Source organism: Cucumis sativus, chromosome 6 (assembly GCF_000004075.3).
Source record: "Cucumis sativus cultivar 9930 chromosome 6, Cucumber_9930_V3, whole genome shotgun sequence".
Classification (NCBI taxonomy): Eukaryota; Viridiplantae; Streptophyta; class Magnoliopsida; order Cucurbitales; family Cucurbitaceae; genus Cucumis; species Cucumis sativus.
This window is the reverse complement of record NC_026660.2, coordinates 3,669,567-3,695,969: the sequence shown is the minus strand read 5'-3', so window position 1 is coordinate 3,695,969 and position 26,403 is coordinate 3,669,567. Positions and strand designations below refer to the sequence as shown.

Here is a 26,403-nt window from a genome sequence, read left to right as displayed (position 1 = left end):
TATTTATAAATATTTTTTAAAACTATAAAAGTATAATATTTTATTATATTCATAAATATATTTTTTAAAATTTTCTCATTTAAATAATTTATCTGAAACAAAAACAGAGTTTACACCCTCAAAAATTAAAGTTAATGTTTTTCTAAAGAATAAAATGAGTGATAAAAAATGGAAAATAAATTAGTGGAGAAGAAAGTTTAGAGAAACAATTTTCTTTTTCAAAGTTTATAAAGAAAAAAGAACATCAACTTAATGAGTAATAAATGTCCAATTTTCCTCTTCTTTGGTTTATAAATAGGACAAGGTCTTAATTAGTTAAAATGTTAATATTAACTAATTAAATAACGAAATAATATTTAAAACATTGTCTTAAAAGACAACCCATTCAAATAGTAATAAATATTAATAAACATTTATTTATGTTAATAGGTGACATTAATTTATTATCAAATGAACAATAATATTTCTTTTATATTTAAAAATAATTTAGTATGTTAATTATATAAGTATAATATTTATTACTTAAAAACAAAATAACATGGGTTACAAAATAGTTAAATTACTAATTTAGTCTATAAACTATAAAATTATGCACTACTTTAAATGAGTTGGATCTTAATTAAATTTTTTTAAATACGCTAATTACTATGCATAAAAATTGAAAATTTCGAATTTTCTTTGAACATAATATCTAAATATGAATTTAATAACTCGATTTTTTTTAAAAAATAGTTTTTTAGAATAAAATTTTAAATAGAACTTAAAAAAGAATCAAAATATTTATAATTAATAATTAATAATTTTATGTTATAAATTTAAATAGGATATTTAAAAAATGATAAATAATATAAAATTATAATTAAGGGTATTTAAAAAAAAATAAATTATATATAACACATTTTGTATAATATAAAAGAGTTGTTCTTAGACGGAGTCGGACGGTTAAACTGATTGAGGCTTTGGCTTCCTTTATATATTTACTCTCCTTTTTTCTTTCCCCCAATTTCATGTTTTCTTCAAACTGATCCATCTTTCATTAGCTTCAATCTTACGTCAAGTTGACTACAGATTTCCAGTTTAAGGTTCGTGATTTCCCCTTTGTTCTTCCGATTTTTTCATTTTCTGATTCGATCCTCGGTTTTAATTTTCTTTTTCTGAATCTTTTTTGAACAATCTGTTTAGGGTTTGATTTCCTCGTCCTTCCTCCTAATTTACAATCCTTGTTTTCTTTTTCATTTCGTGTTATTCATTATCTGAAGAAATGTTGGGGTTTATTTGATGCAATTGTGTATTGGGTACTGTCATTTGATAAATTAGTTGTGTTTCATTAAAATTTTACTGCCATACAAAACAAAGTCTACAACTACCTCCTGGTTCTTGGACTGGTTGTTGCTACATACTCAAACATTCGTGGCCTTTGTTAGTTTGGGCTCAATTTGTCTAGACGGCTAGTATGGAAACTATAGGAATTAACAAAGCTGAACAACCTTCAGCCGAGACCTAGGAATTTAAATGATGAATGTTCATACGTGATTTCAAAAAGAGTAGTCCCAACAGGCAACATTGACTGATAACTGAGCTTAGTTACAAACCGAACGAGAATAGAATAGCGGAAAGGATGACCTCATATCATGTTATTAACTAGATTTTTTGGGATTTTTTCCATGTTTCATACCACCGGGTTGTGAATGAATTTCAATTAATTATATCCATTTTTTATTTTTTGTAGGGTACTGCTGCAGTTTGTGACTGCTACTACTTTGATTCTTCTCAGTTAACGGCGAGAGATGAGTCAGAAAGGCCTGATATATAGCTTTGTTGCTAAAGGGAGTGTTGTTTTAGCAGAACACACATCATTCTCAGGGAATTTTAGTACCATTGCCGTTCAGTGCTTACAGAGATTGCCTTCTAATAGCAGCAAATGCACATACTCATGTGATGGGCATACATTCAACTTTCTTCTTGACAGTGGATTTGGTATTTTGCTCTCTTAAGTATGACAATTTAATTGTTTGGACTTCACTGGCACATGTTGCTAATTGTGTTTGATTGATTTCCAGTTTTTCTGGCTGTTGCGGATGAATCAGTTGGAAGGAATATGCCATTTGTATTTCTTGATCGTGTAAAAGATGACTTTAAACAGCGTTATGGCTCAAGTATCAAGGATGAGAATCCTCACCCACTTGCAGATGATGAGGATGATGATGATTTATTTCTAGACCGATTCAGTGTTGCATACACTCTTGACAGAGAATTTGGGTATGCCCTTGTCTATTATCAATGTTTGAGCTTTATGTCATATATTTTACCTAACAAACTTTAATATTCATGATAGGCCAAAGCTTAAGGAGCACATGCAATATTGCATGAGCCACCCAGAAGAAATGAGTAAACTCTCCAAGCTGAAGGCTCAAATAACAGAGGTGAAAGGAATTATGATGGATAACATCGAAAAGGTTAGACTTTTTGTTTGATGAAATTACGCAATTTCTCCGCAAATTTTTCTATTGAGATTTTGAAAGATGATATATGTTATTTTGCATGATCACTTTTGTGCATAATGTATAAAACTAAAAGTACCTTCTAATATCACACCCCGACCCTCTAATTCTTCCTCCTTTTCCACACCATCTTGGAAAATGTAACAAATCTCATTAAACATTTATCTTGGCATACCTCCGGTAGATCAGCCAAGTAGCATTTTGGTCATGAGTACTGAACAAAATTTTGCTCCGTCAAAAGTATGCCAGAATATTTTAGACTTTCAGTGATTATGTTGCAAGGAAGTGGATATAAAAAATATTACAAGTGTGTTGCTTGCTTGGTTTCAAAGGATCAGATTCTTATCTGGATTTGTTGAAGAATAATTATGCAAAGAATTTGGCACTTGTCAGTTATGGTTATGAATAAGTGGATTGGAAATGGTTAAATATCTCTCACACATTCCTCCCTCTTCCATGCATCTCCATTGGAAATGATTGTGGTGATTTTGTGCAATATGGCACAACTTTGGCATTTTGTCTTAGACACAATAAAGTGCCAATTTGATAGGAGGATTTTCATTATATTGTAATTGATTTTCTATTTGAACCTACAAGTTTCTGAATACATACAAAAGATGTGCTGTTTAATTTACATGCATGCAATAGAAGCTTTATGCCAAATCTTGGGGATAAATTTGGTGGCATATCCTTGAGTGGGTGATGGAAATTTGTTGGAACGGACTGGCTATCCATTCTTTAACAATAAAAGCTAAGTAGTAAAATATGATTATATGATAGCTGACATAAGGATTCAATCTTTTCAGTTTTTAACTTATGAACGAAACATATTTCATTATTCAATTTTTTATTTTTAACTAAGTAAAGAAAAATGTTCAACCACCTATGCTGACTAAAGTCATCAAATTGAGATATTGCTTGGGTTTGGCAAAAGGGAGAAAAGAGGGTGAGAGATGGGTTGTCCATGTATGGCTACTTTTGTTTCCTGTATTAAAGAGGGGGAGAGATGCTTAGATGTACCTTCTGCAAAAAAAGGCTGAAAATGAGGAGTTTTCTTCCAGCTAGCTGCACTAGTCACTAAGTTGTACGTTCCTAAGACAAGGGAGACTCAGGGATAGGAAATCTATAACTTATCTCTCTCATCTGTCTGTATAGATATGATATCGATTTCCTTCACTTGTAGGTTCTAGACCGTGGTGAACGGATCGAGCTTCTGGTGGACAAAACAGAAAACTTACAATTTCAGGTACAAATCATTTAATCTATGAGAACATTGAATGTAAACTAGGAAGATGAAGAAAAAAGAATCATATAAGTATCTCGTTTAACATTGGGATCTCTGTTTAAATTTAGGCCGATAACTTTCATCGACAAGGGAGGCAACTTCGGCGAAAAATGTGGCTTCAGAGTCTACAAATGAAACTGATGGTTGGTGGAGGAATCTTGGTCTTGTTCGTGATACTTTGGTTTATTGTATGCGGTGGTTTCAAGTGTTGATTTGGTAAAGTTAGTAAGAGATGAGTGTTTTCAGTTGGCTTTGTATGGAAGGAAACTATTACCAAATCGATAAATATATAATATATAATATGCTTTGTCTCTTGTTCTAATTTGTAATTAACATTCTATAATTAAATTTACCTGTTAAAATTTATTGTGGGACAGGACAGGATTTGTTCTAGCAAAAGGGTCTCCGTGTAATTTACCTTCCTTCCTTTCTTAATCTTCATTAACTTTGAAGACTATGTTGATGTTCACGTCTGATTATCCTTTCCTTTCTTTGGTAATACTTCGCTTCCATTCTTAATTTTTATTAACTTTAAAGACTATGTTTGCATGTGATTATCCTTTCTTTTGTATTATTATTTATTATTTATTTCTTCTTCAGCCCTAATTGTTGGTTGAAAGGTCACTCAATGACTTTCATTTTGAAAACATGTATACAACAAAATAAATTAACTCATGGATGGTTCTTTAGTCCTTGTGTTTTACTAGGTGTGGTATTGTACCCATTAATTGAAAGGAATTTTCTTTTTGGTCAGAATTGAATAAAGATAAGTGCAATGTGCTCACCCATTCTTCTTATGAAATAAATCAAATCAAGTATGATATGAATCCACCAATTCAAAATTCCAACTCTGAAAAGATTTGACACCTTTTATCCCTTGAATCCTTGGTTGTAAATGGAAACTCACAACTAACGTTCACATTAGCATCTTTATTTCTTGAATCCTTTGGGGAATCTCACAACTCGAAGATGAATTACATTGTATTTTATGAAGATTATAAAAATAGAAGTTTTTCCAAAATTCTTTCTGTTTCCTTTTTTTCACAAAAATCAAAAGAAATCTTCGGATTTCGTTATTTTCTCCTCCAATTCTCCAAGTTATGTGCATGTATTTTTATAGACAATTTCTTCTCATTATTATTATTTTTTTAAAAAAAAATTGGAAATGGTAAATCATGAGGCTCTTTGACTCCACAAATTTAAAAGTTCATTATTTTCTAAATTTAATTAATTTTTTTTTCTACTTTTGATGGGACGATATGTACAACGTGACATGGCATCCTTTGAATGATGGATGAGCTGTTTTCATACCATACCCAATTCCATATTAACACATTAACGGCTAGTTCATGTATTTTTAATAATAACAAATAAAAAAATAAAGAATAATCATCCAATTATTTCCATATCCATTATTTTGAGTTTTGAATCTCACTAAAAGCTATTGTTTCAATGTTATCCAACACCCATTTTGTATCATTTTGACAAAGACATCCACTTATTCACATTACAAAAATTGTCAACCATATATGCATTTTCTTTAGTACATCCAAATTATTTCTTTATTAAAAAAATAATTGTGTTAATAACACATAAACATATTCGGTTGTTGAGATTGAGAAAAATTTATATTACATTTTTTAATTTTTGGTTCCCAATTATGGAAAATGTGATATTTGAAAAATTATTCAAAATTAGTTTTGATTAATTTAGAAAGATGAGATAAAAAAAGTAATAAAAATTGCCAAAGTTAATAAATAAGATAAGAAAAAGGCAAAAGTTTTTAAATTAGTTTACTTGTCATCTAAATTTGAGGTTTTGCCAATTAAAACAGTGATATTCTAACAACTAATTTGAATATTTTTTCAAACATCAATCATCTATGGTTAAATTATTATTTTAGATAAGAGAGTTTTTATTTTTCATTGGGTTTTGTTTTAACTTAATTTGATGGAGTTGGTGGTACTGTGTACCTATATCCAACTAATCTTCCTACATCGACTAATTATAAAGGCCAACTCATTCAACTATACAACATTTAAATGTTAGGAAATTCATAAATTTAGGGACTCCTTAGTTCTTTGACCTTTTTTCCCTTATGTTTCCACTACACTTATATACGTGTTTTTAAAACTATGTTTGAGTTTTAAAAATAATATTGAAATTTATGTCATTCTTTTTATATATAAAAAAAACCCTAGTTATATAGAAATACATTGAAGGACGGTTTTATAGGACTTCTACTCGAAAATGTCTTAAATTTACGTAATAGTTCAAGAAACTGCCTAACGATAGTTTATTAAATAGATATAATTTAAATTTATATATCCAATTTGTTTTTATTAATTTAAATATCATTTTAAATTAAATTATTTTTATAGGTTTTTTTTACTCAACAAAATAATAATTAAATTTGTACATTTTGATAAATTTCTAATATAACAAAAAAAAATGCTACAAATGATTGATAGTATTTATTTTATTATATAATGCAAATGAAGATCAATATATGCGTAAAATAAAGAAAAATGTAAAATGTCGCACACACCACAAAATCTAAAAAATCTATATTTCAAAAGAATACCCAAAACTTTTAAATGACCTCCGTCTATGATATCCAAAAATTTTCATGCTAATAGCGTCTTACAATATCACGAGAAAAAAAAGAAGAAGCATGGTAGTCGAAATGTCCACCTTGTACGAATCTACGAGGGTGTGATTTTTAAAAGAAAAGTATTTGTTTTTTATTTCTTCTTACATACCTCACATTTAATAAGAAGATGAGAAAATGTGTTAATTATGGGATTGTGTTCATATTGACTCATCTATCATATCTATATACCTTAATTAGATTAAATTTTGTGAACATTAATTGCCAATAATAATAATTTAACCAAATTCAAAATGAAGTTCATGAATTTTGAGCATTGCATTTATTAATTTAATAACTAAACTTGAAAAAAGTGGTTTTAATTGCATTCTCGAACTTTGCATCATAACATTTATTTAACCATAACCCCTACACCAATAACAAAATAACAAAAATGTTATCTACTTACACATTTAATTTAATTAGAAGACTAAATCATGTATTTTTTAATTGCTCACCATACATTGATTACAATATCGTTTGAAAGTTATTTCAAATTCATGTTTTAATTGTTCATGCATCATCTCTTTTCTTTATTGTCATTAGGTTTACTTTGGTATCCATACTAAAATATTTAGTTTGAAATTTTTGTAGGAAACATGTGAGATCACAAAAGAATGTTGAGATAATTGAGTATTGAAATTAGATTGTATTTTTTTATGGTGTCTCTTTGATTTAATTAACGTCGAATTCTAAATTTTGTAGACGAATAATGATTTGGAGTAGACTCGAATATAATAATAGAATATCATATTAAATGAAATAAAATTGTCATCTAAAAATTGATTAACAAAAAAGTTGAAGATGGCATGTTATATAAAGAGAAGAGAGACCCTAAAGTCATTTATCCATTAATTTTGGAGAATAAGAAAGAAAGAAAGGAAAGAGAATAAAAGAATCAAAAGAAAAAGGACAAAGAAGAAAGGAGCGTGGGGTGTCCACTTCACCCAATTTCCTTTATTAATTTGATTCTCTCTTCCATTTTTCCCTCAACAGAATAACCTTTCGTTACAAGCAACCTCCGCTGCCGCAAAACCCCTTCCTTCCCCCCCACCTCGTTTCATCTATCCCACTACTTCTCTTACTTTAGCTTCCCAATATTCATTGCATTATTCCATTCATTTTCCTCTTTGCTGCGTTTCTTGAAGATTTCTTCTTCTTCCTCTTCTTCCTCTGCTTCTTCTTCTTCTTTGTTGCTTTATGTAGTTTAATCCACTTTCCTTATTCGTACGCATTTTCATTTCTTCTTCACCTAACGCTTCTTTTTTAATCACCCGAAATTGTTCCTTCAATGGGGAATAATTGCTATGGGAGTTCCAATAAATCGGCGGCGGAGATTGTGCCTCAGGAGTTATTCAGAAGCTGCAACAACGATTCCGTCACCGCGGCTTCTAATCCGACGGTACGCCTTTACGGCCCTCCGAATAATGCTTTCACCTGCTACATTCGTTTCGCTTTGCTATACAAGTCTGTGAAACTCAGTTTCATCCCTTCTGATGCCCCGCATTTCGGCTCCGATTCGCCGGCTATTCGGATCGGGTCAGAGACCATATCTGGTTCACGTGAAAGGATGCTTCGGTTTATAGACAATAAGTTTCCTCATCCGCCGTTACCACTATCGAGTCGCCGTGTTGACGAAGACGAAACGTCGTCGTTGGTTGCTGTGAGGGTGGTGGCGCTGCAGCACAAGAGTGTGTTGTGGCATTTGGAGAGGATGTTGAGATGGGGAAAGGACCTGGCTAATCGTGGAGGGAGAACGACGTTCGATCCGGCGGTGGGAACTCCGAGGATGGAGCTGAGGAAGTTCGGGAAGAGCTACTCTCAGCTGCTGGAAGTGATGCTGGAGCATGCTCAAATGGAGGAGAGAGTCCTCTTTCCGATCTTGGACAGGGCTGATCGAGGTAAGTCCCATCTCTCTGCTTCTGCTCTGCTTTACATTGAATAGAATTCGAGCTTATGTTTATGCAATCCAAACCCTAAATATTTTTGCATCATGAAAGAAAATACATGGAAGAAGAAGTGTTTGTGATTCTTAGTTTACATCAGATTTAGTTCAATTTTAAAAGTCGTTATTGATTCTAGGAAAGGTTGTTTTAGATCTATCAAATTAGCGCAGAAGATTGAGATGATCAGTAAGAAACAGTAATGAACTTCAATAACTTTCTTGGTTATCCAATCTTTTCAATTCAGGGTGAAATAAAGAGGTTGGTTGGCTTATTTTGAGTACTAACAAGTGGGGTATTTTGAATTTGAACGTTTGATCAAAGAGTACTGCTGAACTCACCCACTTTGACATTTGGCTTCTTTTACTTAATTTTATCGAGTTTTGCAACTATTCACATGTTTAAAGGAAAAACTATTTTCAGTTATTTAAAAAACAAATCACATGAGAGGAAGCTAAGAACAGCAACTAGAAGACAACCTGTACTCCGAAACTAAAAAAGAAAAAGAAAAAAGACAACCCATGTAAATGATGTATGTTTCTAAATTTTCGATTTACATTTTATTTTGTTCCATTGATTTCTATATCTATCTTGTTTTAGTGATCAAAATTTCAAACGTATTATTTTACTCTTTTATTTACTTTTTTCTTTCTGAAATGTAGTGAATTTTTTTTAATGTATTGTTTTAGAGCATAAACTAAACAAATGATATATTTAACCGGAATTTTCATTTAATATATAGCATTTAATCATAAAGTATTTTATAATATAAAATTCAGGAATTAAATTATTTTAAAACAAAAATAGAATAAATAGGGTATCTTAAATATCAACTGAATTGAGCTTTTTTCTTTTTCTGATGGTCCTTTCATTGTTTTGGAAGTATTTCACCTGTTTTTTTAGACAGTATTTAATGTGTCTAGAAAAGATGCAGAAAATTACAACTCAAGGTTAATTTGTTTTCTTTTCACATGAAAAAGGTGGGAATGCAAACCTATTGCCCCTGTGAAAATAAAAAGTGCATTACCTACTAAACTATGCTCGCATAGACAAATTTGGTGAATTCTAAACAAATATACTAGTGATGGTTTTTTCTGCTATGGGATTTTGGGATTTATTCAAACAGAGCCCGTGTTATATATACAATATATATATATACGTATTAGTACATTACATATATGAGGAAAGATGAAGGAACTAATTGGTAGGTGCCATAATGCAGGATTATGTAAAGCTTCAAATGAGGAGCATGCAAGGGATCTACCCATCATGAATGGCATCAAAGAAGACATCAAGTCCGCTGTCGTTTTGGACTTGGGAAGTTCAGTTTGTCAAGAAGCGCTCTCCAACCTTTCCAAACGTCTTAAGCTGTTGCAGGTAACTCCATTCAACCCTTCTTTAATCCTAACCTGTTCATAATTCATAGGGTTTAAGACCTTATGCTTAAGATTCCAAATAAAATGCATTGAGTCTTAACCACAGAGCAGATTCAAAAGGAAGAGGATGGATGAGTGATGGATTGTCAAATCATAACAATGTGATCTGTTTTTCTTCGTTGGGTATGGGAAGAAACCAAAGGCCTTTGACTACAGATCCAATAGAAGTAGAACAACTGTAAAGATAAAAAGAATTAACTGTCAATTTTTTATATAAAAAACCTTGAACAAACAACTCAAAAGAATTGATTGACGTGAATCTAAGCATAGGTTAACTGGTTAAGATAACCATCGACGAAGAGGACAAAAGTTCAGAATTTCCTGTCCGCAAGAAAGTTAGTGATTCGTACTTGTTTTCTATTATTAATTTCCAAATTCTAGTTCCGCTCTCTCTCAAAAAAAAAAAAAAATCCAAATTGTAGTTGCTTCAGGATTGTCGTTTAAGACTTAAATTTCTTCACGCACATTGATATCTTCGTCAGAAACATTTATTTACTCTGGCCGTCATTTAGGTCGACCCTACTTAGTTAGACTGAAACGAAGAACACTCATCATCGTGACTTTATGGAAGTAGATAGGGGTAAAGTAGGAAATAAAGATAGCTATCTAAACCATGTGGACTAAAGGAGGCATCAAATAACACTCTGCCACACGAAGCCTTGTGACCACACTATAAGATTAGCTGTTAGCATAACCCTTTTTGGCTGAGGTTATTAAATTCTGGCTAATGGATCTACATTACTTTATGTCATTGTGGAGAATGTATTAAGTTTACCACATTTATACAAGTCAAGCTTTTGAACATAATGATGATTTAGTAGACTTTCAATAGCCAAACCACTTCTAAGTTCTACTTCAAAATTTAACTACTTATGATCATGAAATTCATTTATATCTGCTTCACACTTCACACGTATTTTCTTTATTGCACTCCAAGATTTCCTGCTCATCATAAGCTGATTTCTTTTTCCTTACCCTTTTCTTTTTTCCCTTCACATTTTTTGGGTGGGGGCAGGAACATTGTAAACATCACTTTTTGGATGAAGAGAAAAATCTACTACCTTGGCTTGAAGCTGTAGAGCTGAGCAAAGAGCAGCAAGACAAAATGTTAGAGCAGCTATTGGATTTGATGAAACAAACTCATTCTCATTTACTAAATTTCTTTCTTGAAGGTCTTCTCCCTCTAGAAGCTCTGCAGTATTTGGATCTGATCACGAGCAGTAGTGATAGAATCCGAACGAGCTTTGGCACAATGCTGATGATGGATGCTGTGTAAGATCAAACATGTATATAGATTCTCTTTTTTACTCCCATCTAGATTGGATTTGCAGCATCCTTTGTGTTAATAGGTTAGAATGAATGCCTGTTCTTTCTTTGGCATCTTGTGTTTTAGTTTGGAGATGAAGTATAGTAATTTGTTTTCATATTTTTTAGCGCAGTGTGTGGCATAAAAATGAAAAAAAAGAGGGAAAAAATGATTGTAGATCGAGATTTTCTCTTTTAGTTCAACAAGTGGGACTTCAACAGATTTCAAACTTTAACTTCTTGATTGGAGGCATATGACTTAAGCGATTGAATTAGTTGTTTGAGGCTTGTAATTGGACTACTGTTGTTTTGGTCACACAATCAGTTTATATAGTATAGTCCATATAGCACTAGTGAAATGAAATTGGGTAAAGTTGCATTGCAATTCCCATGATTTTTATTTGTACTTTTTCAAGGTTAAGATCCAATTTGTTTGATGTAGTTGATAAATTTAGAGGTCAAATTTGAATTTATTTTGTGAAGTAGATTTAAATTAGGTTAAATGATTCTTAAACTTTTGTTGAAGCAACATTTCAGTACTTTAGTTTCTCTACTAAACTATATCAAATTTAATCCTTCATTTTTGTATGCAATAATTTAATTATATACAAGTAATTTAATTTTTATCGTAAAAATATATCATCAAAATGAAATGTACAAATATTATTAGACAATGATTTAAATTTTATAGTGGAAAAAATTTTAGTTCATTGTTAGTGTATCAACATACTTATATAATAAATTTTATTAAGCATAACCATTTTATAATAATGACTAGCCTGTTACAAACTTTGTAGTATAATAACTAAACTGTTACACATTTTAAAATACAATAATCTAAGTTTACTGACTAAACTGTCACAGCTAATAGCTAATATTATAGGTATTGGAGACAAATTATTTTCTAACCTCAAATTTGATAAATTTAGAAAACATTAGCAAAATTTACCTTTTTGCAAAGTTTGTAATCACCTCAACCTTTTCTAAACACCCACATATAATTAGAAATTTAAACTTTTGGACTCAATCGAGTCTTAACAATATGATATTAACCTTAATTAGCATAATGATTCAATTTTTCATTCAAAGTTATTACGGTAGGGGTCATTTCATATCTCATTTTTCATACGAATAGTTTTAAAATATTTCTAATCGAAATAATATATTCATTTTTATATTAATGTTTCTTTTTAAGAAAAGGAAGCATACGTGAATATAACCAATTATATTCAAAATAATGACACATAACAATATTTTTTAAAAATTATAGTAGAGTCTATCAACGATTGATTTTAATATTACAAATATCGGTCTATCAATATAAAATTATATCACTAATAGAATTTACTATATTTGTAATTTTTTTAAAGTTATTGTTGTACACTACAAATATAACAAATATTTGTCAGTACTTTAAATTTACTTTTTTATATTTGTTAAACATCTCTTTTTAAAATGTTACTACCCACTTAAGTGATGTTTGGAGATCAAATAAGTGGGATAGTGAGTAGTAATAAGTGTGGTACAAAAAGTTGTAAAGTCTTAGGGGTCGTCTGGTTTGAAGGTTTTCTACGTGAAAAATTCAGTTTGTTTCACCGTTTTCAAATTTTTGTTTAGAAATAACTTATTAACGGGTATCTTATTTTCCACAACAAAGATTTTTTTATTCCCTCCCAAAAAAAGTGGAGTTTCCATCTTTCCCCTCTCCATCTGTATTTTATTTTATATCTAATTTCATTTGCATACATTAATTATTTAATAAGAATTTTTTACATAGCAACTTTTTACAAAATCTTTACAACCTCTAGCAAAATTTTAAATTCTATAACTTATAACTACTTATATGCTACAATGATAAAAGACGGTAAGTGAACATCATTTATAAAATCTAAAATTTTGCTACCGATGGTAAATATTTTAATTTATTTTACTATGTTTAAAAATGTTTCATTTAGTAATAACTACTAACAAATCAATGTAAACTAGTTATTTTAATAAATTAGTACTAATCTATTAAAATATTTACCCAACTTATTTTACAAGCTAACAATATATTTATTTCACTAATTAAATTTAGTTAGTCCAAAAATGGATAATTGATTACTTTATTTTTTCTAATAATCAAGAAATTATTTTGTGAGATTAATTTTAATCTATATTACTTCATTCATTAAAAATATATATAACATTTATAACACCTTTTTTAGTATTCTTTATTGATAGATCATACTTCTATCTTTTCATTTTTATATAATATATTGTATTAACATATATTTTCTCACGTTATTTAATTGAAAAAATTAATTATCGGTTAATATTACGTTCAATAAGTTAATTTTAATTTTCACTTCCTTTTAAAAAAATTATTATCTATTACTCGATTTTCAAGTATTTAAAGTTAAAATTATTATTGTTCCAAATTAATTAAAATTTTTTTTTATCAATATATTGTTTAATTAATTAATCTATCAAATTTATATATAAGACTTTTTTTTTGCTTAATTTCATAAATTAAATTCAAACAGGATTTTTGTTCATAAAATTTTAATAAGATTTCCAAACGCACAACCAAACACTGCCATATTTGATTTCCAAACGTCTTTATTCACAAGTATTCAATTCCACGTATCTTTTATTATTAAACGTGTATAAAATCTTAAACCATAATACCCTTAGAGTTTATAGTGAAAAGAGTTGATAATGTATAAAAGTGATTGTCCTAAGGTGTGAGACGACCTAAGCAGTTCAACTGCTGTTTTCGAAATCCTTGGGCCAAACAACGTTGCTTTTTGGGCCGGCCTTAGAATCTTGCTACTCATTGCAATTCAATTACCGAAGGAAACTCCCCCGTTTTTGGGCCGGCCCAACACAGAATATAAGAATTCCGGCCTCTGATATAAATACTTACCCTTCAGGCGAATTCATTCTTTCCCTTCCAGCCGAAGCCCTTGGAACTCTTCACTCAAACCCTAGAAACCAAATCTCATGGTGAGTTTCTTTCCTCTTGCCGATTCGATGAACTTGTTCTTCCCTTTGATTCTTCTTTCGTCTTTGGAACTTCCGGTGTACTGATTCTACATGACGTGATATCTTTTGTTGTCTTCGTTTTGAATCTTAGGCGCCGAAGAAGGACAAGGCTCCTCCACCGTCCTCCAAACCTGCTAAATCTGGTGGAGGAAAGCAGAAGAAGAAGGTAAGCTTTTTAAATTTAAGTTCTGCTAGCTGTTATATTATTAGTATGTTGATACTTGTTTAATCTCATCGTTCAGGATCATTAGATAAGATTTAGTCGTTTTAATTTCTTCTTGTTGATAGCATTAAGTGCTCTTTTCGAAGTTTGCAGCGTTGTACTTTTTTTCGATACTGGAATTTGGAATTATCTTTAGTAATTTGATCTTCTTACGTCGTGTAGCATTTCGTTTTTTCGTCATACTGATAACGAGATAGTGACGTTTGTATTTGATTAGAATTGGAATGAAAGGACGATAAAAACCAGTTAGGATAGGGACCCTAAACCTTGAAAAATACTATGAGATTTTTTAAGGATGGCGATGTTTATTGAGTTTGAGGAAGAGTTTGATTTTTGGTATTCATTGTAGTATGGCCATTGTTATTTTACATGATCAGTATCACTTGGTTTGCAGAAATGGAGCAAGGGTAAGCAAAAGGAGAAGGTGAACAACATGGTTTTGTTTGATCAGGGAACTTATGATAAGCTCCTTTCTGAAGTTCCCAAGTACAAGCTAGTCACTCCGTCTATCCTTTCTGATAGAATGAGGGTATGTCTTTTTCTTCTTTTTCTATCCATCAATTTCCCAATTTTATTGAATTATTTTGTTGTTCTTGTTTAGAAAAAGTACAAATCTGCTTTTGTTTACCAAATGACTGACTGATTGATTTGTTACTAATTGCACCCTCTATAGCAATTTACTAATGGTTTCCTTTGCCATGTGCAATTACCAGGTTAATGGATCGCTAGCAAGAAGAGCAATTAAGGATTTGATGGCTAGAGGTTCCATCAGAATGATATCAGCTCACTCGAGTCAGCAGATCTACACCAGAGCAACCAACACCTAAGGACAACAATTCATGTCACTTATGCCCGAAAGGGTATATATGATATGTAGTTGCCTTTCCATTTTGCAATTCCAAATTTTGTTGAGTGATCAAATGAACTCTAAATGTGACGTTTTTAATTTGTTTACGTTGCGGGTCTTGACTTGTTTGATGAATTGTGTCACATTAGCTGGTATTTGCCTTTTCTTTTCTACTGCCAAATACTAACAATAATGTTTGTATGTAGAATCTCGTTCTAGATGTAAGTTGGTAAATTAATGTGGCTCTGACATTAGCGTTGTTTGAACAATTCTTGGATTTCGTCTCACTATGTTGAGAAAAACAAGATGATTTCAGGGTCAGGTTTAATCTAAAATCTACTTTCAATATTGATTTTCTTTTGTTTAATTTTTAATAATAAGTCATTTTTAAGCTAAATAAATCAAAATAATTTTCATTTTTGAAAAGGTATTTATAATCGCTTGATCTTGGATAATCATGACTTTAAATAACTATCTTATCTTGAATATCTGTTGATTTTATTTTACAAAAATTGAAATACTTAATGTGTGTTTTGTGGACATGTGATACATCGAATATTTGGATTTGTGATAAAAATACAAATGACATCTATTATATTATAGTTCTAACCAAAATAATCTAGATGGTTAAACAGAAGGCTAATAAATGTTTAAACACGAAAAGTTAATTTCTTCAATTATCATGCTTTTCTCTCTCCATCTTAGATGAAAATAAGGCTTAGAGTTCATTTCTTCAATAACATGCTTTTCACTCATCTGGGACAAAAATCAGACTAAAATGGCGACAATGCTTAACTGGAGGATGCGAACAATTGGCGACGTGAGTAAGATAATCGGAAAAAAGATGGAAGACAGAGAAAGACGAGAGGCAGGACGGGCTTGGGGGCTTTGGTAATCACAATAACTACCAACTAAAATACCCTATATTATTAAATATTCCTTTCAATTTTTCATTTTGTTTCAAACCGTCAGCCGAGCGTTCCTTCGGTCCGAGCCGCGAGCGGAGCGCTCCTTCAGCTCGAGCCGCGAGCGGAGCGCTCCTTCAGCTCGAGCCGCGAGCTGAGCGCTCCTTCAGCTCGAGCCGCGAGCTGAGCGCTTCTTCAGTTCGAGCCGCGAGCTGAGCGCTCCTAAGTTCGAGCCGCGAGCTGAGCGCTCCTAAGTTCGAGCCGCGAGTTGAGCGCTCCTAAGTTCGAGCCGCGAGCTGAGCGCTCCTTTAGTTAGAGTTGCTAGCTGAGAGCTAAGTCCGTTCCGCGAGTTGACCACCGCCCCTTCCGTCTGAGCTTCGTGCCGAGCGCTCTTTTCGTCCGAGCCGTGGGCCGAACATTCCTTCCACACGAGCCGTGTTCTCTTGCCGCGTTTTCTTTCTCCCAAGATTTTGGTATTCTTTGAGCCACTTAGTAAGTTTTTGATGTTTTTTTTTTATATATATAATTTTTTTGGCTTAAAAACACTAAAATTAAAATTGAAGTTTTTTCTTGAATTTTTCGATTAACTAATTTTGAGAGAATCTAGTTTGTAGAATTTTCTTGAAAATACCTAGTATCTCACAGCGGAAGAAACGTTCAAACTTAGTTGTAGTCCACGACAATTTCTCTTTTAAGTTTCTCAAAATTTCAGTTATATTTAATCTTTTATGTTTAATGAAAATGCATATGGACAGTAAAATTTAGAGGAATTGCTATTTTTTATTTAAATCTTTTCTCATCTAAAACTGACATATTTTTACGAAGGCTTTGTTTGAAACTGCTATAGATTTTGAATATGTTTAATATTTGGTATAATTAAAGATAACTTTTTTATAAAAAAATGAAATTAAAATTATACGGTTTGTACTTTTTTTATTACAAAAAAAAAAAATGTCGTCTATTCTCCCCTCAATCAAATATGAATACTACGGCTGGAGTTTTATGAAAAAAGCCAAAGCCCCTTATCGAATTTGAACCGATGACTTACGCCTTACCATGGCATTACTCTACCACTGAGTTAAAAAGGTCTATTTGATTCAATTTCTGAGTAAGCCACTAGCCACGATGAGTCTAGTGTATATAATTATTATAAATTATAAATAATAAGATATGTACATAAATATATCTTATCCACATAGTCGCTCATTGAGGAACTGGATTTATCTAATGAGTATAGGTAAAATGGTTATTATTTTATGATATAATGTAGACTTCTTATTTTATAAAAATAGTCTCTAATTTGTTAATCAGTTTGCTTATACAAAAAACATTTAATTAAATCTTAACACTGAATTGTAAAATGGAACTAAATATAAACATCAAAATGTGACAGTAAAATTCAGAACAATTACAAGAACTAAATAGTTGTAAACTAAAACTAAAATTCGATGCCAAATTAAAAGTACAAAAACTAAGAAACTATAAAATACTTTTAACCAAAAATTTAATAACTTTTAAAAAATTTAATTTTAATAATTAAAACTTCTTTTAAAAGAAAAACAGTCTGAAAATTTTGTAAACTGTTTCTTTAATTTTTCAAAAAAAAAAAAAAAAGGAAATTATATAAATCTATGCTAAAAACAACCGTTACCATATTCTGTCCATTTTATGGTCCAAAATAAGCTATTTTAGTTCGTACTTCGTGTGCTTTTAGACTTAAACATGCATTTACCATTCATAGAAGAAAAAGGTGCAATGAATTTACTGTGTAAATAGTTATTTTACGAAAAAGCACCCATTTCTTTTCAATTAATAAAATTGAAATTAAAAAAATCAATAAATTTATTTGGAAAAATGGAAACCAAGAAATATTTTATCAAAGCAGAATAGAAAAGCAAAGCAAAGATTTAACAATCCACTTTCCCACCCTACACAAATCTATTTTTATTTCCAAATCGTCAAAACGTTTTTTTCTTTTTTTTGGCAGGTCAATCAGATTATTTACTAATTTATATTCATCCATTTTAATAACCTACGAAATTCATTTTTATGCCAAGTAATGAATGAAGATGAGACACTCCATCATATGCATATGCATAGTTACTTACTTGAAGCCGAGCTGGGAACTTAATGTCCATTTGTCGGCATTGAACTTTCACACCTTCTCTTGGCCCTTAACCATAAACTAAAACAGATATACCCATTATTCATGAATGATGTTCGATACTTCGACTTCCGCTAAACCAGCAACTTAAATTTCGCAGTTCTACTGAGCATAATTCTTGCAAAATAGACATTCAACCTCAAAAACTAAGCCTAGTCTTGGAAAGTTTAGCATGATGGAAGTTCAATCATCAGATTCAACTGACAAAATACACACAAGCAAACAAATTAATACAAATCACCTTCCTTGTGTGTGTGGATCACGCAATCGGATTGTGGATATGCGACGCAGGTCAGGACATACCCCTTCTCCATCTGCTTGTCATCCAAGAACGATCCATCTGTCTGGTCCACTGTCCCGGACACTACTTGACCGGCACAAGTAGAGCAAGCCCCGGCCCTGCAAGAGTACGGTAGGTCCAATCCAGCATTCTCAGCTGAGTCGAGAATGTAAGCATCATCAGGGGCGTCAAACTCATTCTCTTCACCGTCTGGTCCAATTAATTTTACTTTGTAAGAAGCCATCGCTGACACTTTGAACTGAGAAGACTTCAACCCAAATGATCGGGATACGCTCCTAAAGGAACACAAAGAAGATGGCCTCTGCACCAGGGCATTGGATCTCCTTAGTGTAGGAGGTTTGATCAGGGAAGATGTTGGGAGTGTGACAGTCGACATGTTCTGAATAGAATAGTAATACCTGAAAATAAAAATAGAGACTCATCGAATGTCCTCGAAGGGACTAAGAATAGAGAATTTGACAGAAATTTGCAAAAATCTATTAGACAACAGAAGATCAAAGTTAATTAATCACACAATTACACGGCAACCTTATCTACTTCACTGCAAAGTTGGAAACCATACGTACAAGTTAAAATTCCAAAATGAAAACATTCAAGCAGAAATCGATGATAAAAGATCTTGTCTACTAAATATCATTCATGATATTTCATATCATAGCGTCAAAATATTGCACATTCATCAGCTACGCTCACACCAGCAATTGATGAAAAAAGACAATTGGAGGATATGAGATAGTTCCAGTCTTCCAGATGATGAATAAGATATGGAAAGTTTCAATAACATTTCATTCTTAACGGAAAAAACTATTTCATTAAAACTAAGTTAGTTCATCACAATAAGAAAGACATGTTATAGTTGGTCGCACCGATGAACCAGTAATGCAAAAATACGTTCGAGGTTAGTAAATCAAACCTACAATAGTTCGATACCACAAAAGTTGAAAGGAAACAGAAAAAAGGATACCTCAAAGTTTTTGAAATAACGGACAAATGTTTCTTTTATTGAGCAAATGAAAAGAATACACTAATCTATCGATTGTTCAATCCACAACAAACAATCTGAGCAGCACAAAAGGAAGTAACAGTAAAGAAATAAAAATAAAAAACGGACCAGATCCTAATTCCTAAACATTTTTCACACCGTCGTCCCGCAAAGAAAACAGAACAACTTAAACAAAATCACCACCAATAGTTCATATGGAATGGAAAGAAGACTCAACAAGCATGCAAGGCGATAAAATGACAACAGAAGCATCAGACCTCGTGAATATCATATCATCAGAGCAACAACAACCAAAACCTCGAACAATTCAAAAATTGAAAAAACGAAAAGGCAAAAAAAAAAAGAATCACTAGTGTGAAGCGTTCATTCATTCATCATCAGCGGAGCTTCCAAGACAATAGGTGGAATAAACGAAAGGAAAGAAAGAGAAAACAAATCAAGAGAAATCAATAGGTGAAATATAAAAGAAAAATCAAGAGCATTAAATACGCAAGAAAGGTTGATCCAGTAAAGAAGCAAAGAAAGAGAACATAAAGCGTAAGAAGAAAAAAGAAAAAGAGCGAAAACTTAGAGAAAGAAGGAATGAAAAGGAGAGAGAAGTGATCTTACGAAGGGAGAGAGAGGGAGAGAGGGATCTGAAGGAAATGGAGATGGAAAGTGGAAGCCCTAAACGGCGCTGGAAGAAGAGAGAAAAGAAGGGAAGAGAACAAAAGAGAAGTACGTGTTTGTTTGTCACTGTCTATCCTTTTCTTTCCTTTCTTAAGAACAAACTCCAAACGAAGACGACTGAGTTGGTGAGACCCAAGGGTTCGGTTCTCTATCACCCTTTCTATTTTAACTAAATTCTTTCTTTCCTTCTCTCTCTCTCTTTCCCGTGAAATTGCTACGTAGCCTTCTTTCCCATGGGGTCCTCAAATTGATTGCCCCATCCAAGTCGTAGGGGTTGTTGGGTTGTATTGAGTTAAATTTTTCCTTTTTTTTTATTTTATTTTTATCATTTTTGGGATTTTGTTGATTTCACGTTACAATTTCAAAATAATTATAATTTTTGGCTATTTTAAAAAAAATAATAAAATATATAACAATATTTTTAAAAAATTAGTCAAAATCTAGACTTCTATTATTGATAGACTCTTATAAATTCACAGTACCTGTAGACCTTACACTCTTTTGTACGGATTAGAAGATTGAATATAATTAGGATTACAAAGTATTTGAAATGTGTTAGAAAAGAGGGTTGAGTTGAAAACTATGAAAATTACATGAATTAAGAAATACATATCAAATCCAAAAGGTTTAATGTAAATGTGATTTTGGATTATATTATGGGCATCGAAAGAGTTATTTTTTGTTAATTGATTTTAGCATAACTTAGAGAAAATAAGTTCTAGAGATTTTTTTTTTAAATAAAGTTTCTGAAGGCTTTAGGACTTGCTTGAACTAACTTAACAACAAAATGTTTTCTCAGGAAGTTATTTTTATTTAAATTCTTTTAATAAAAAAGTTGTTTAAAAAATACTTTGAAGTAGTAAATTTATGAAAAGATGTGAAATAAAATATTGAAAGTTAAATAGTTGTTTTTTAAAAAAAGAAATTGTAAAAATGGAAGAAAACTACATTTAAAATATTAAAGGAAGATTTTACAAATTTAGTAATTTTCTATCATTTAGTGGCATAAACAAAAATCTAATGTCCTCTTAATTAAAATCCCTTGTGGAGATGGAAATGGGAATGTCAAAGAATTAAATTTGTACCATCATAAATATAATACTATATAAATTGTTTTCTTCATTTCTTTTTATTCTTTTCTAAATAATGTGTGGATTCCCTACCTTGTTTGGATTAACTTATTCAAATTTTTTTAAAAATATTTCTTTTTAAAAAAACGAGATGTTGGCTAACTTTTCAAAATGCATTTTTAAAAAATGAGATTGAAAAATAATTCATTTTAAAGAAAACACTCAACCAAGTTTTGAGAAAATAGGTTTTTAAACAAAATTATGTACACTACATTTGTAAGTTGTAAGTGTTTAAATTTTAAACTCATTTTAAAGAAAATGTATTCTTGAAAAACATTTTTTTCCTATAGATAATCCAAACACAAGTGTAATCTCTAAATAAAAGTAATAGTTTTAGTTCTAAATAACGTATGAATTCTCTGGATGTAATCTCCAAAGGAGTCCAAAAAAAATTCTCTCCGAGAAAAATGATTGTGAATTTTTTAAAGTAATCTAATAGGTCAAGGAAACTTATAGAAAACTAATTCATAGATATATGGTCATCATGAATTGAGTTCATGACCTATTAGCCATTTTTTTGAAATCGTGTCTTTTTGTATTACTAAGGTGGTCAACGGTAAGATATTAAGGATAGAAGATCAGACCTCTCATCTCAAGAAAACGTTGAGTTCCATCAAGTAAGAAATATATAATACTATTTTGGTTTTTATATTTTGAGTATTAGTTCATTTTGGCCTCTATACTTTTCAAAGGTTTATTTTAGGACTTCTACTTTCAATTTTGGTTCATTTTAGTCATCGTATTTTCAAAATATTCATTTTGGTTTTTGAACTTTTAAAGTTTTTATTTCTACTTCATTTTTAAGAGATCCAAATGGTCGCTTTTTGAAATTTCAGAGAGAAATTTGAAATACAAGAACCAAAATAAGCCAAAGTTATAAGTATATGGATGAAGTGAACATTTTAAAAGTTAGAAGAACAAAATGAACCAAACTCAAAAGTACAGGGATCAAAGACTTATGTACTATTTTAAACAAATAGTGTTGTTTTTATTACGACCACCACTTTTCTAACACATATTTTCTCATAGTTACAACATGAAGAGAGAAAAATGAAATAGAGCAGTTGTTTCTCAAACTTGAGCTGAATCATGAGATTGAAAAAGAATACAGTAAAAAGCATATATAGGTTTAAATTCAAATAGCTACAGAATCAAAGTTCCATAGATTTCAGCGATTTCTACGTTCATTCATGTCTATAAGACTATATCTACACTTCAAGGCTGAACTAACCAACTTGCAGGCAAAGGGCAATAATGGCAAATGGAAGCCACAGAAATTGAATGACTAAATCCAAGATAGAAAGATGAAAACTTTTTGTTACAGAGTTTGTTTATCTATTAATATTACTAGTACTCAATGATGATACATCAAATGCTCATCCAAGCAATAAGATATGGAAGATTAGAAGGGGAGGGGTTTGGAATGGCCTATTAGATTCATGTTTTTGCTATTCAGCTACCAGAAAGAAGCTTAGGACTCACATCATTGTCTCTTCTTTGGAGCGGATAGCCGATGTTTCGACCATTCTTCCAAGGCTTTGCGATGAGAAGAATTCATCCTGATGCAAGGTCGTTTTTCCTTTGTTATCTTCTCTGCATCTTTCCAATCTTCTGCCTCTCCTAGAGCCACTAACGCTGCACACGTAACGGCAACACTTCTTCCATGACCTGGAAAACAGAATGAATGATGTTGATATTTTTACCTTACGGTCACTAGTGGAATGTCAAAAGATATTTGTTTCACAGACATTGATTTCAAATATAACAAGAACATGTCTCATGTGACCTATGAGATTTTCGACTATAGAAACTGTGAAAACTTGAAAATGTCATCATATACAGAGGTTGAATGGATCGTTGGTAAGCGCCTTGGGGGCATTCTACAACTAGTTTGAGTTAAATGGCTAAGGCATCTCTACTAACTTCGAATCTCCATTCTCATATTTATATTGTACTATTCTTTTAAGGTGAAAAAAAGAAGAAGAAAGAAAACCATTGAAGTTAGCTCAGCATAAATGTTGCTATTCATTTGTGCAACCAATGCTATAAATTTTGTGAAGTTATAGAAAATTGGGTATACTTAACTTAAATATGCTTGGTTTATGGATTTGTGATTTACAAAAAAGAATATGTAGCTTGAGAGGAGGATATCAAAGGTTTAGTTTATGTAATCCATCGGTTAGCAAACTCATGGCCTGAGATACCAATTTAACCCATGAACCACGGACAAGTAATGTGCAAGAATAGAGCCTATGCCTAGCATGGTAAAATTTTCTACTTGTCAGAGTTTGAGTTTCCACCAACACAATAGCAAAATTTCAGAATAGGATATAAACATTAGAAGGACAAGAAATGTCAATCAAAGAAAGAGTGCAATCAAATCTTGTAAAAGAACTGGCGGGGAAAAAACCAATCAAGACACATAGCAGCATGGTTTCTGTGAAGGGCATTATAAACAAATAGGCAGGGCGGCACGGTAGGATAGGAGGTCAAAATCCAAGATTGTAAGACATTGAATAGTCAGCCTAATTTATTATCATTATTTCAGCACACTTGCTGAATGAACCCACGGAATAGAATGCAAAAAAAGAATCAAGTGAGAAGTGGTCAAAGCAATAAGTTCAGGTTGAACAAAAAAATGAGCCTTGAAGAAGAAGACAGCTGAATTGTCGTGGGTAAACGCAGTAAAAACTCTCTCAGTTGAAGTTTGGTTTGAAAGAAATCAAAGGGTTTTCCAAGATAAACCGTAGACTTGGATGGAACATTATGATCTTGCTTGTTTGAATACATCCTCATGGTGTTCATTATCCAAATCTTTTCAGGAATACTCTCTGCAGGAAATTTTGTTAAATTGGCCAGCCTTTATAGCCTCCCCCCACTTTGAAGTCCTCAAATATTATGTCTCCTGGATTAGGGCGTTTCAACCAGTTTTCTGCTCAATCGAGGATTATTCTTCATTTGTTCTTGGCCTGCTGCCTTAGTTTTTATGTTTTGTATGGACAGATTATTATTATTATTATGGTTGGCTTATATTTGTGGCTTTTTTGTTGATCTTGAATTGAAAATAGAAGCTTAGTATAAGGGTTTTTATTCTCGCTTCTTGTATATGATGAGGACGCTAAGGGGGTGTAAACCTAGTTGAGATGTCGGGTGCGACTACTGATCCTCCCCATTGCTTTTTGTATAACCCTCATGTACATTGAACTTTTTTCTCTCTATTTTTCAATATTAATAATAGTGAGATTCGTTTCCTTTTAGAAAAAGAAAAAACAAAAAATGAAAGTGTCTTCCATCCATCAAAGCACGAAAGTCCTAATCTTTCAGAAAATACATTCCTATAATGAAGAGTGCATAACTACATGCAAATGGTCTCATTAAAATTTTCCTTGAGAGGTATCAGCAAGGAATTGGAACGCAGTAATACGGATCCATACAAATACAAAAGAAAAGGTTCTTTATTGATTCAAACACTAAACTGGAAGAATAGGGGTAGACAAAGAGTTAAAAAAGCAAAGTGAAAACATACGCATCATAGCGGAAGCATAGTCATTCACTCAGATCCAGTTAACCAACCGGGGACAAAACAACCAAGGGCAAACTAGATGGAAAACTTCAAACTCCTAAACTTATTTATACAACTTTTTACATCTACTAAACAAACTAAGAGCAAGTTTGGTTAAGATCACTTCTACCATGTTTAAAATCACTCCCTTTAAACACGCAAGATCAATTTAATGTTGAATTTTATACTTTCAAGTGTCATTTTCATATCATCAAAATTGAAAATCACTTCTACCTGAGAGGGCAATGAACCCCCTTCTCCCTCCTTCTTTACTCCATCCCTATAAATTGCACATGAAAATCCAAGCATTTTAATCAGTACAGCAAGAGACGTTACCATAAGCACAATGGATGAACACCGGCTTCTTCTGCTCTCTCTTTCTACAAATCCACCGAACGGCCAATTCAATTTCTCGAGGCTGAGGAGAGCGTGTATCCCAAGTTGGAACACACAAATAACCCGCCCCAGAGAGTTCTAAACACCTTGGCAATTCACAAGTACAATCAACAATGGCAGGATTACAAGGAGGCAATCTATCAGGTGAACAAGGCCACCCCCCAACAAATAAACCATCACAAATTTCACTGTAAGGATCATCTTTACGGTACAATCCACGCAATGAAGGAAGATATCGAACAAAATACAAAAATGGACCAAAAATAATGACGGACCAAATGGGAAAAGTCCCATCTGATTTCTTTCCCAAAAGCAGGGGAAGATTGATTGATGGAAGAGAAGCAACTGAAACCAAGAAAGAAACTAAAGAAGCATATAAGAATTGAAATGATAACAATCTGAAGCCATAGAACCTAAAAAATAGAAATAGAGAGAATAAAGCTACCGCCTTCAACCCTATCAAAGATGAAAGTCCTGGTTTCACCATTTCGAAACCTCAGAAACTTAGATTAGAAAAAATTTCAGATCAAAATATCAAATGGGTTGTTACGATTTGGAAATTTCTTACGATCATATGAAACATGGAAGCTGAGGAGGACTGTGACCCACCAATCCTCGTTGAAACGAAGCCAATGGAAGAAAAGATGGATTTTTTTTCTCCTTTTAAATTTTATATTATTACTACATTTTCTCACTCTCGTGGATATTGCCGATTAAATATAAAATTAATAGTTATTATTTCAAACATAAAAACAACATATAAAGTTTATTAGATATTTCAATGTATTTGCAAATATAAAAAGATAATTTTTACATCAACGTAACAAAAATCCAAAATATTCACTACATTTGTATCGAAATAAGAAAAATCATGATGTGTGATCACTTCTCATAAATTTCATATATGTCGTTGTGATTTAAATAACTAAAGAAAAAGGTATTTCATTCTAAAACATCATGGGGCAATGTATGCCCAAGATCGAATAAAATAAAACCATAATGCTTTCATTTTAAGTCATCTTGATGCGATTAAGGCTCGATATCGAATAACTAAAA

The 26,403-nt window shown here is 31.7% G+C and overlaps 5 protein-coding genes across 5 annotated transcripts; 3 read left to right on the top strand and 2 right to left on the bottom strand.

Moving 5' to 3' along the window:
• The first annotated feature begins 910 nt into the window (after window positions 1-910).
• On the top strand, window positions 911-4,285 carry LOC101209115 (vesicle-associated membrane protein 727). The gene is made up of 6 exons (XM_004140857.3): window positions 911-1,082; window positions 1,730-1,977; window positions 2,061-2,259; window positions 2,336-2,456; window positions 3,685-3,747; window positions 3,855-4,285. The coding sequence occupies exons 2-6, from the start codon at window positions 1,788-1,790 to the stop codon at window positions 3,996-3,998; spliced, it is 717 nt and encodes a 238-aa protein (XP_004140905.1). The 5' UTR covers window positions 911-1,082; window positions 1,730-1,787; the 3' UTR covers window positions 3,999-4,285.
• A 3,033-nt stretch (window positions 4,286-7,318) lies between these two features.
• LOC101208874 lies at window positions 7,319-11,514 on the top strand. Its single transcript, XM_004140856.3, has 3 exons — window positions 7,319-8,337; window positions 9,602-9,756; window positions 10,831-11,514. The coding sequence occupies exons 1-3, from the start codon at window positions 7,728-7,730 to the stop codon at window positions 11,089-11,091; spliced, it is 1,026 nt and encodes a 341-aa protein (XP_004140904.2). The 5' UTR covers window positions 7,319-7,727; the 3' UTR covers window positions 11,092-11,514.
• Window positions 11,515-14,000: 2,486 nt separating this feature from the next.
• Window positions 14,001-15,504, top strand: LOC101208632 (40S ribosomal protein S25-2). The gene is made up of 4 exons (XM_004140855.3): window positions 14,001-14,108; window positions 14,239-14,313; window positions 14,765-14,899; window positions 15,084-15,504. Exons 1-4 carry the CDS (start codon window positions 14,106-14,108, stop codon window positions 15,195-15,197), a joined length of 327 nt encoding a protein of 108 aa, XP_004140903.1. The 5' UTR covers window positions 14,001-14,105; the 3' UTR covers window positions 15,198-15,504.
• Window positions 15,505-18,296: 2,792 nt separating this feature from the next.
• On the bottom strand, window positions 18,297-20,418 carry LOC105434451 (ferredoxin, root R-B1). Its single transcript, XM_011658269.2, has 2 exons — window positions 20,200-20,418; window positions 18,297-18,985 (listed from the first exon to the last, which is right to left on the bottom strand). The coding sequence occupies exon 2, from the start codon at window positions 18,961-18,963 to the stop codon at window positions 18,514-18,516; it is 450 nt and encodes a 149-aa protein (XP_011656571.1). The 5' UTR covers window positions 18,964-18,985; window positions 20,200-20,418; the 3' UTR covers window positions 18,297-18,513.
• Window positions 20,419-22,484: 2,066 nt separating this feature from the next.
• On the bottom strand, window positions 22,485-25,999 carry LOC101207979 (uncharacterized protein YnbD). Its single transcript, XM_004140852.3, has 2 exons — window positions 25,288-25,999; window positions 22,485-23,057 (listed from the first exon to the last, which is right to left on the bottom strand). The coding sequence occupies exons 1-2, from the start codon at window positions 25,832-25,834 to the stop codon at window positions 22,873-22,875; spliced, it is 732 nt and encodes a 243-aa protein (XP_004140900.1). The 5' UTR covers window positions 25,835-25,999; the 3' UTR covers window positions 22,485-22,872.
• Between the last annotated feature and the right edge of the window lie 404 nt (window positions 26,000-26,403).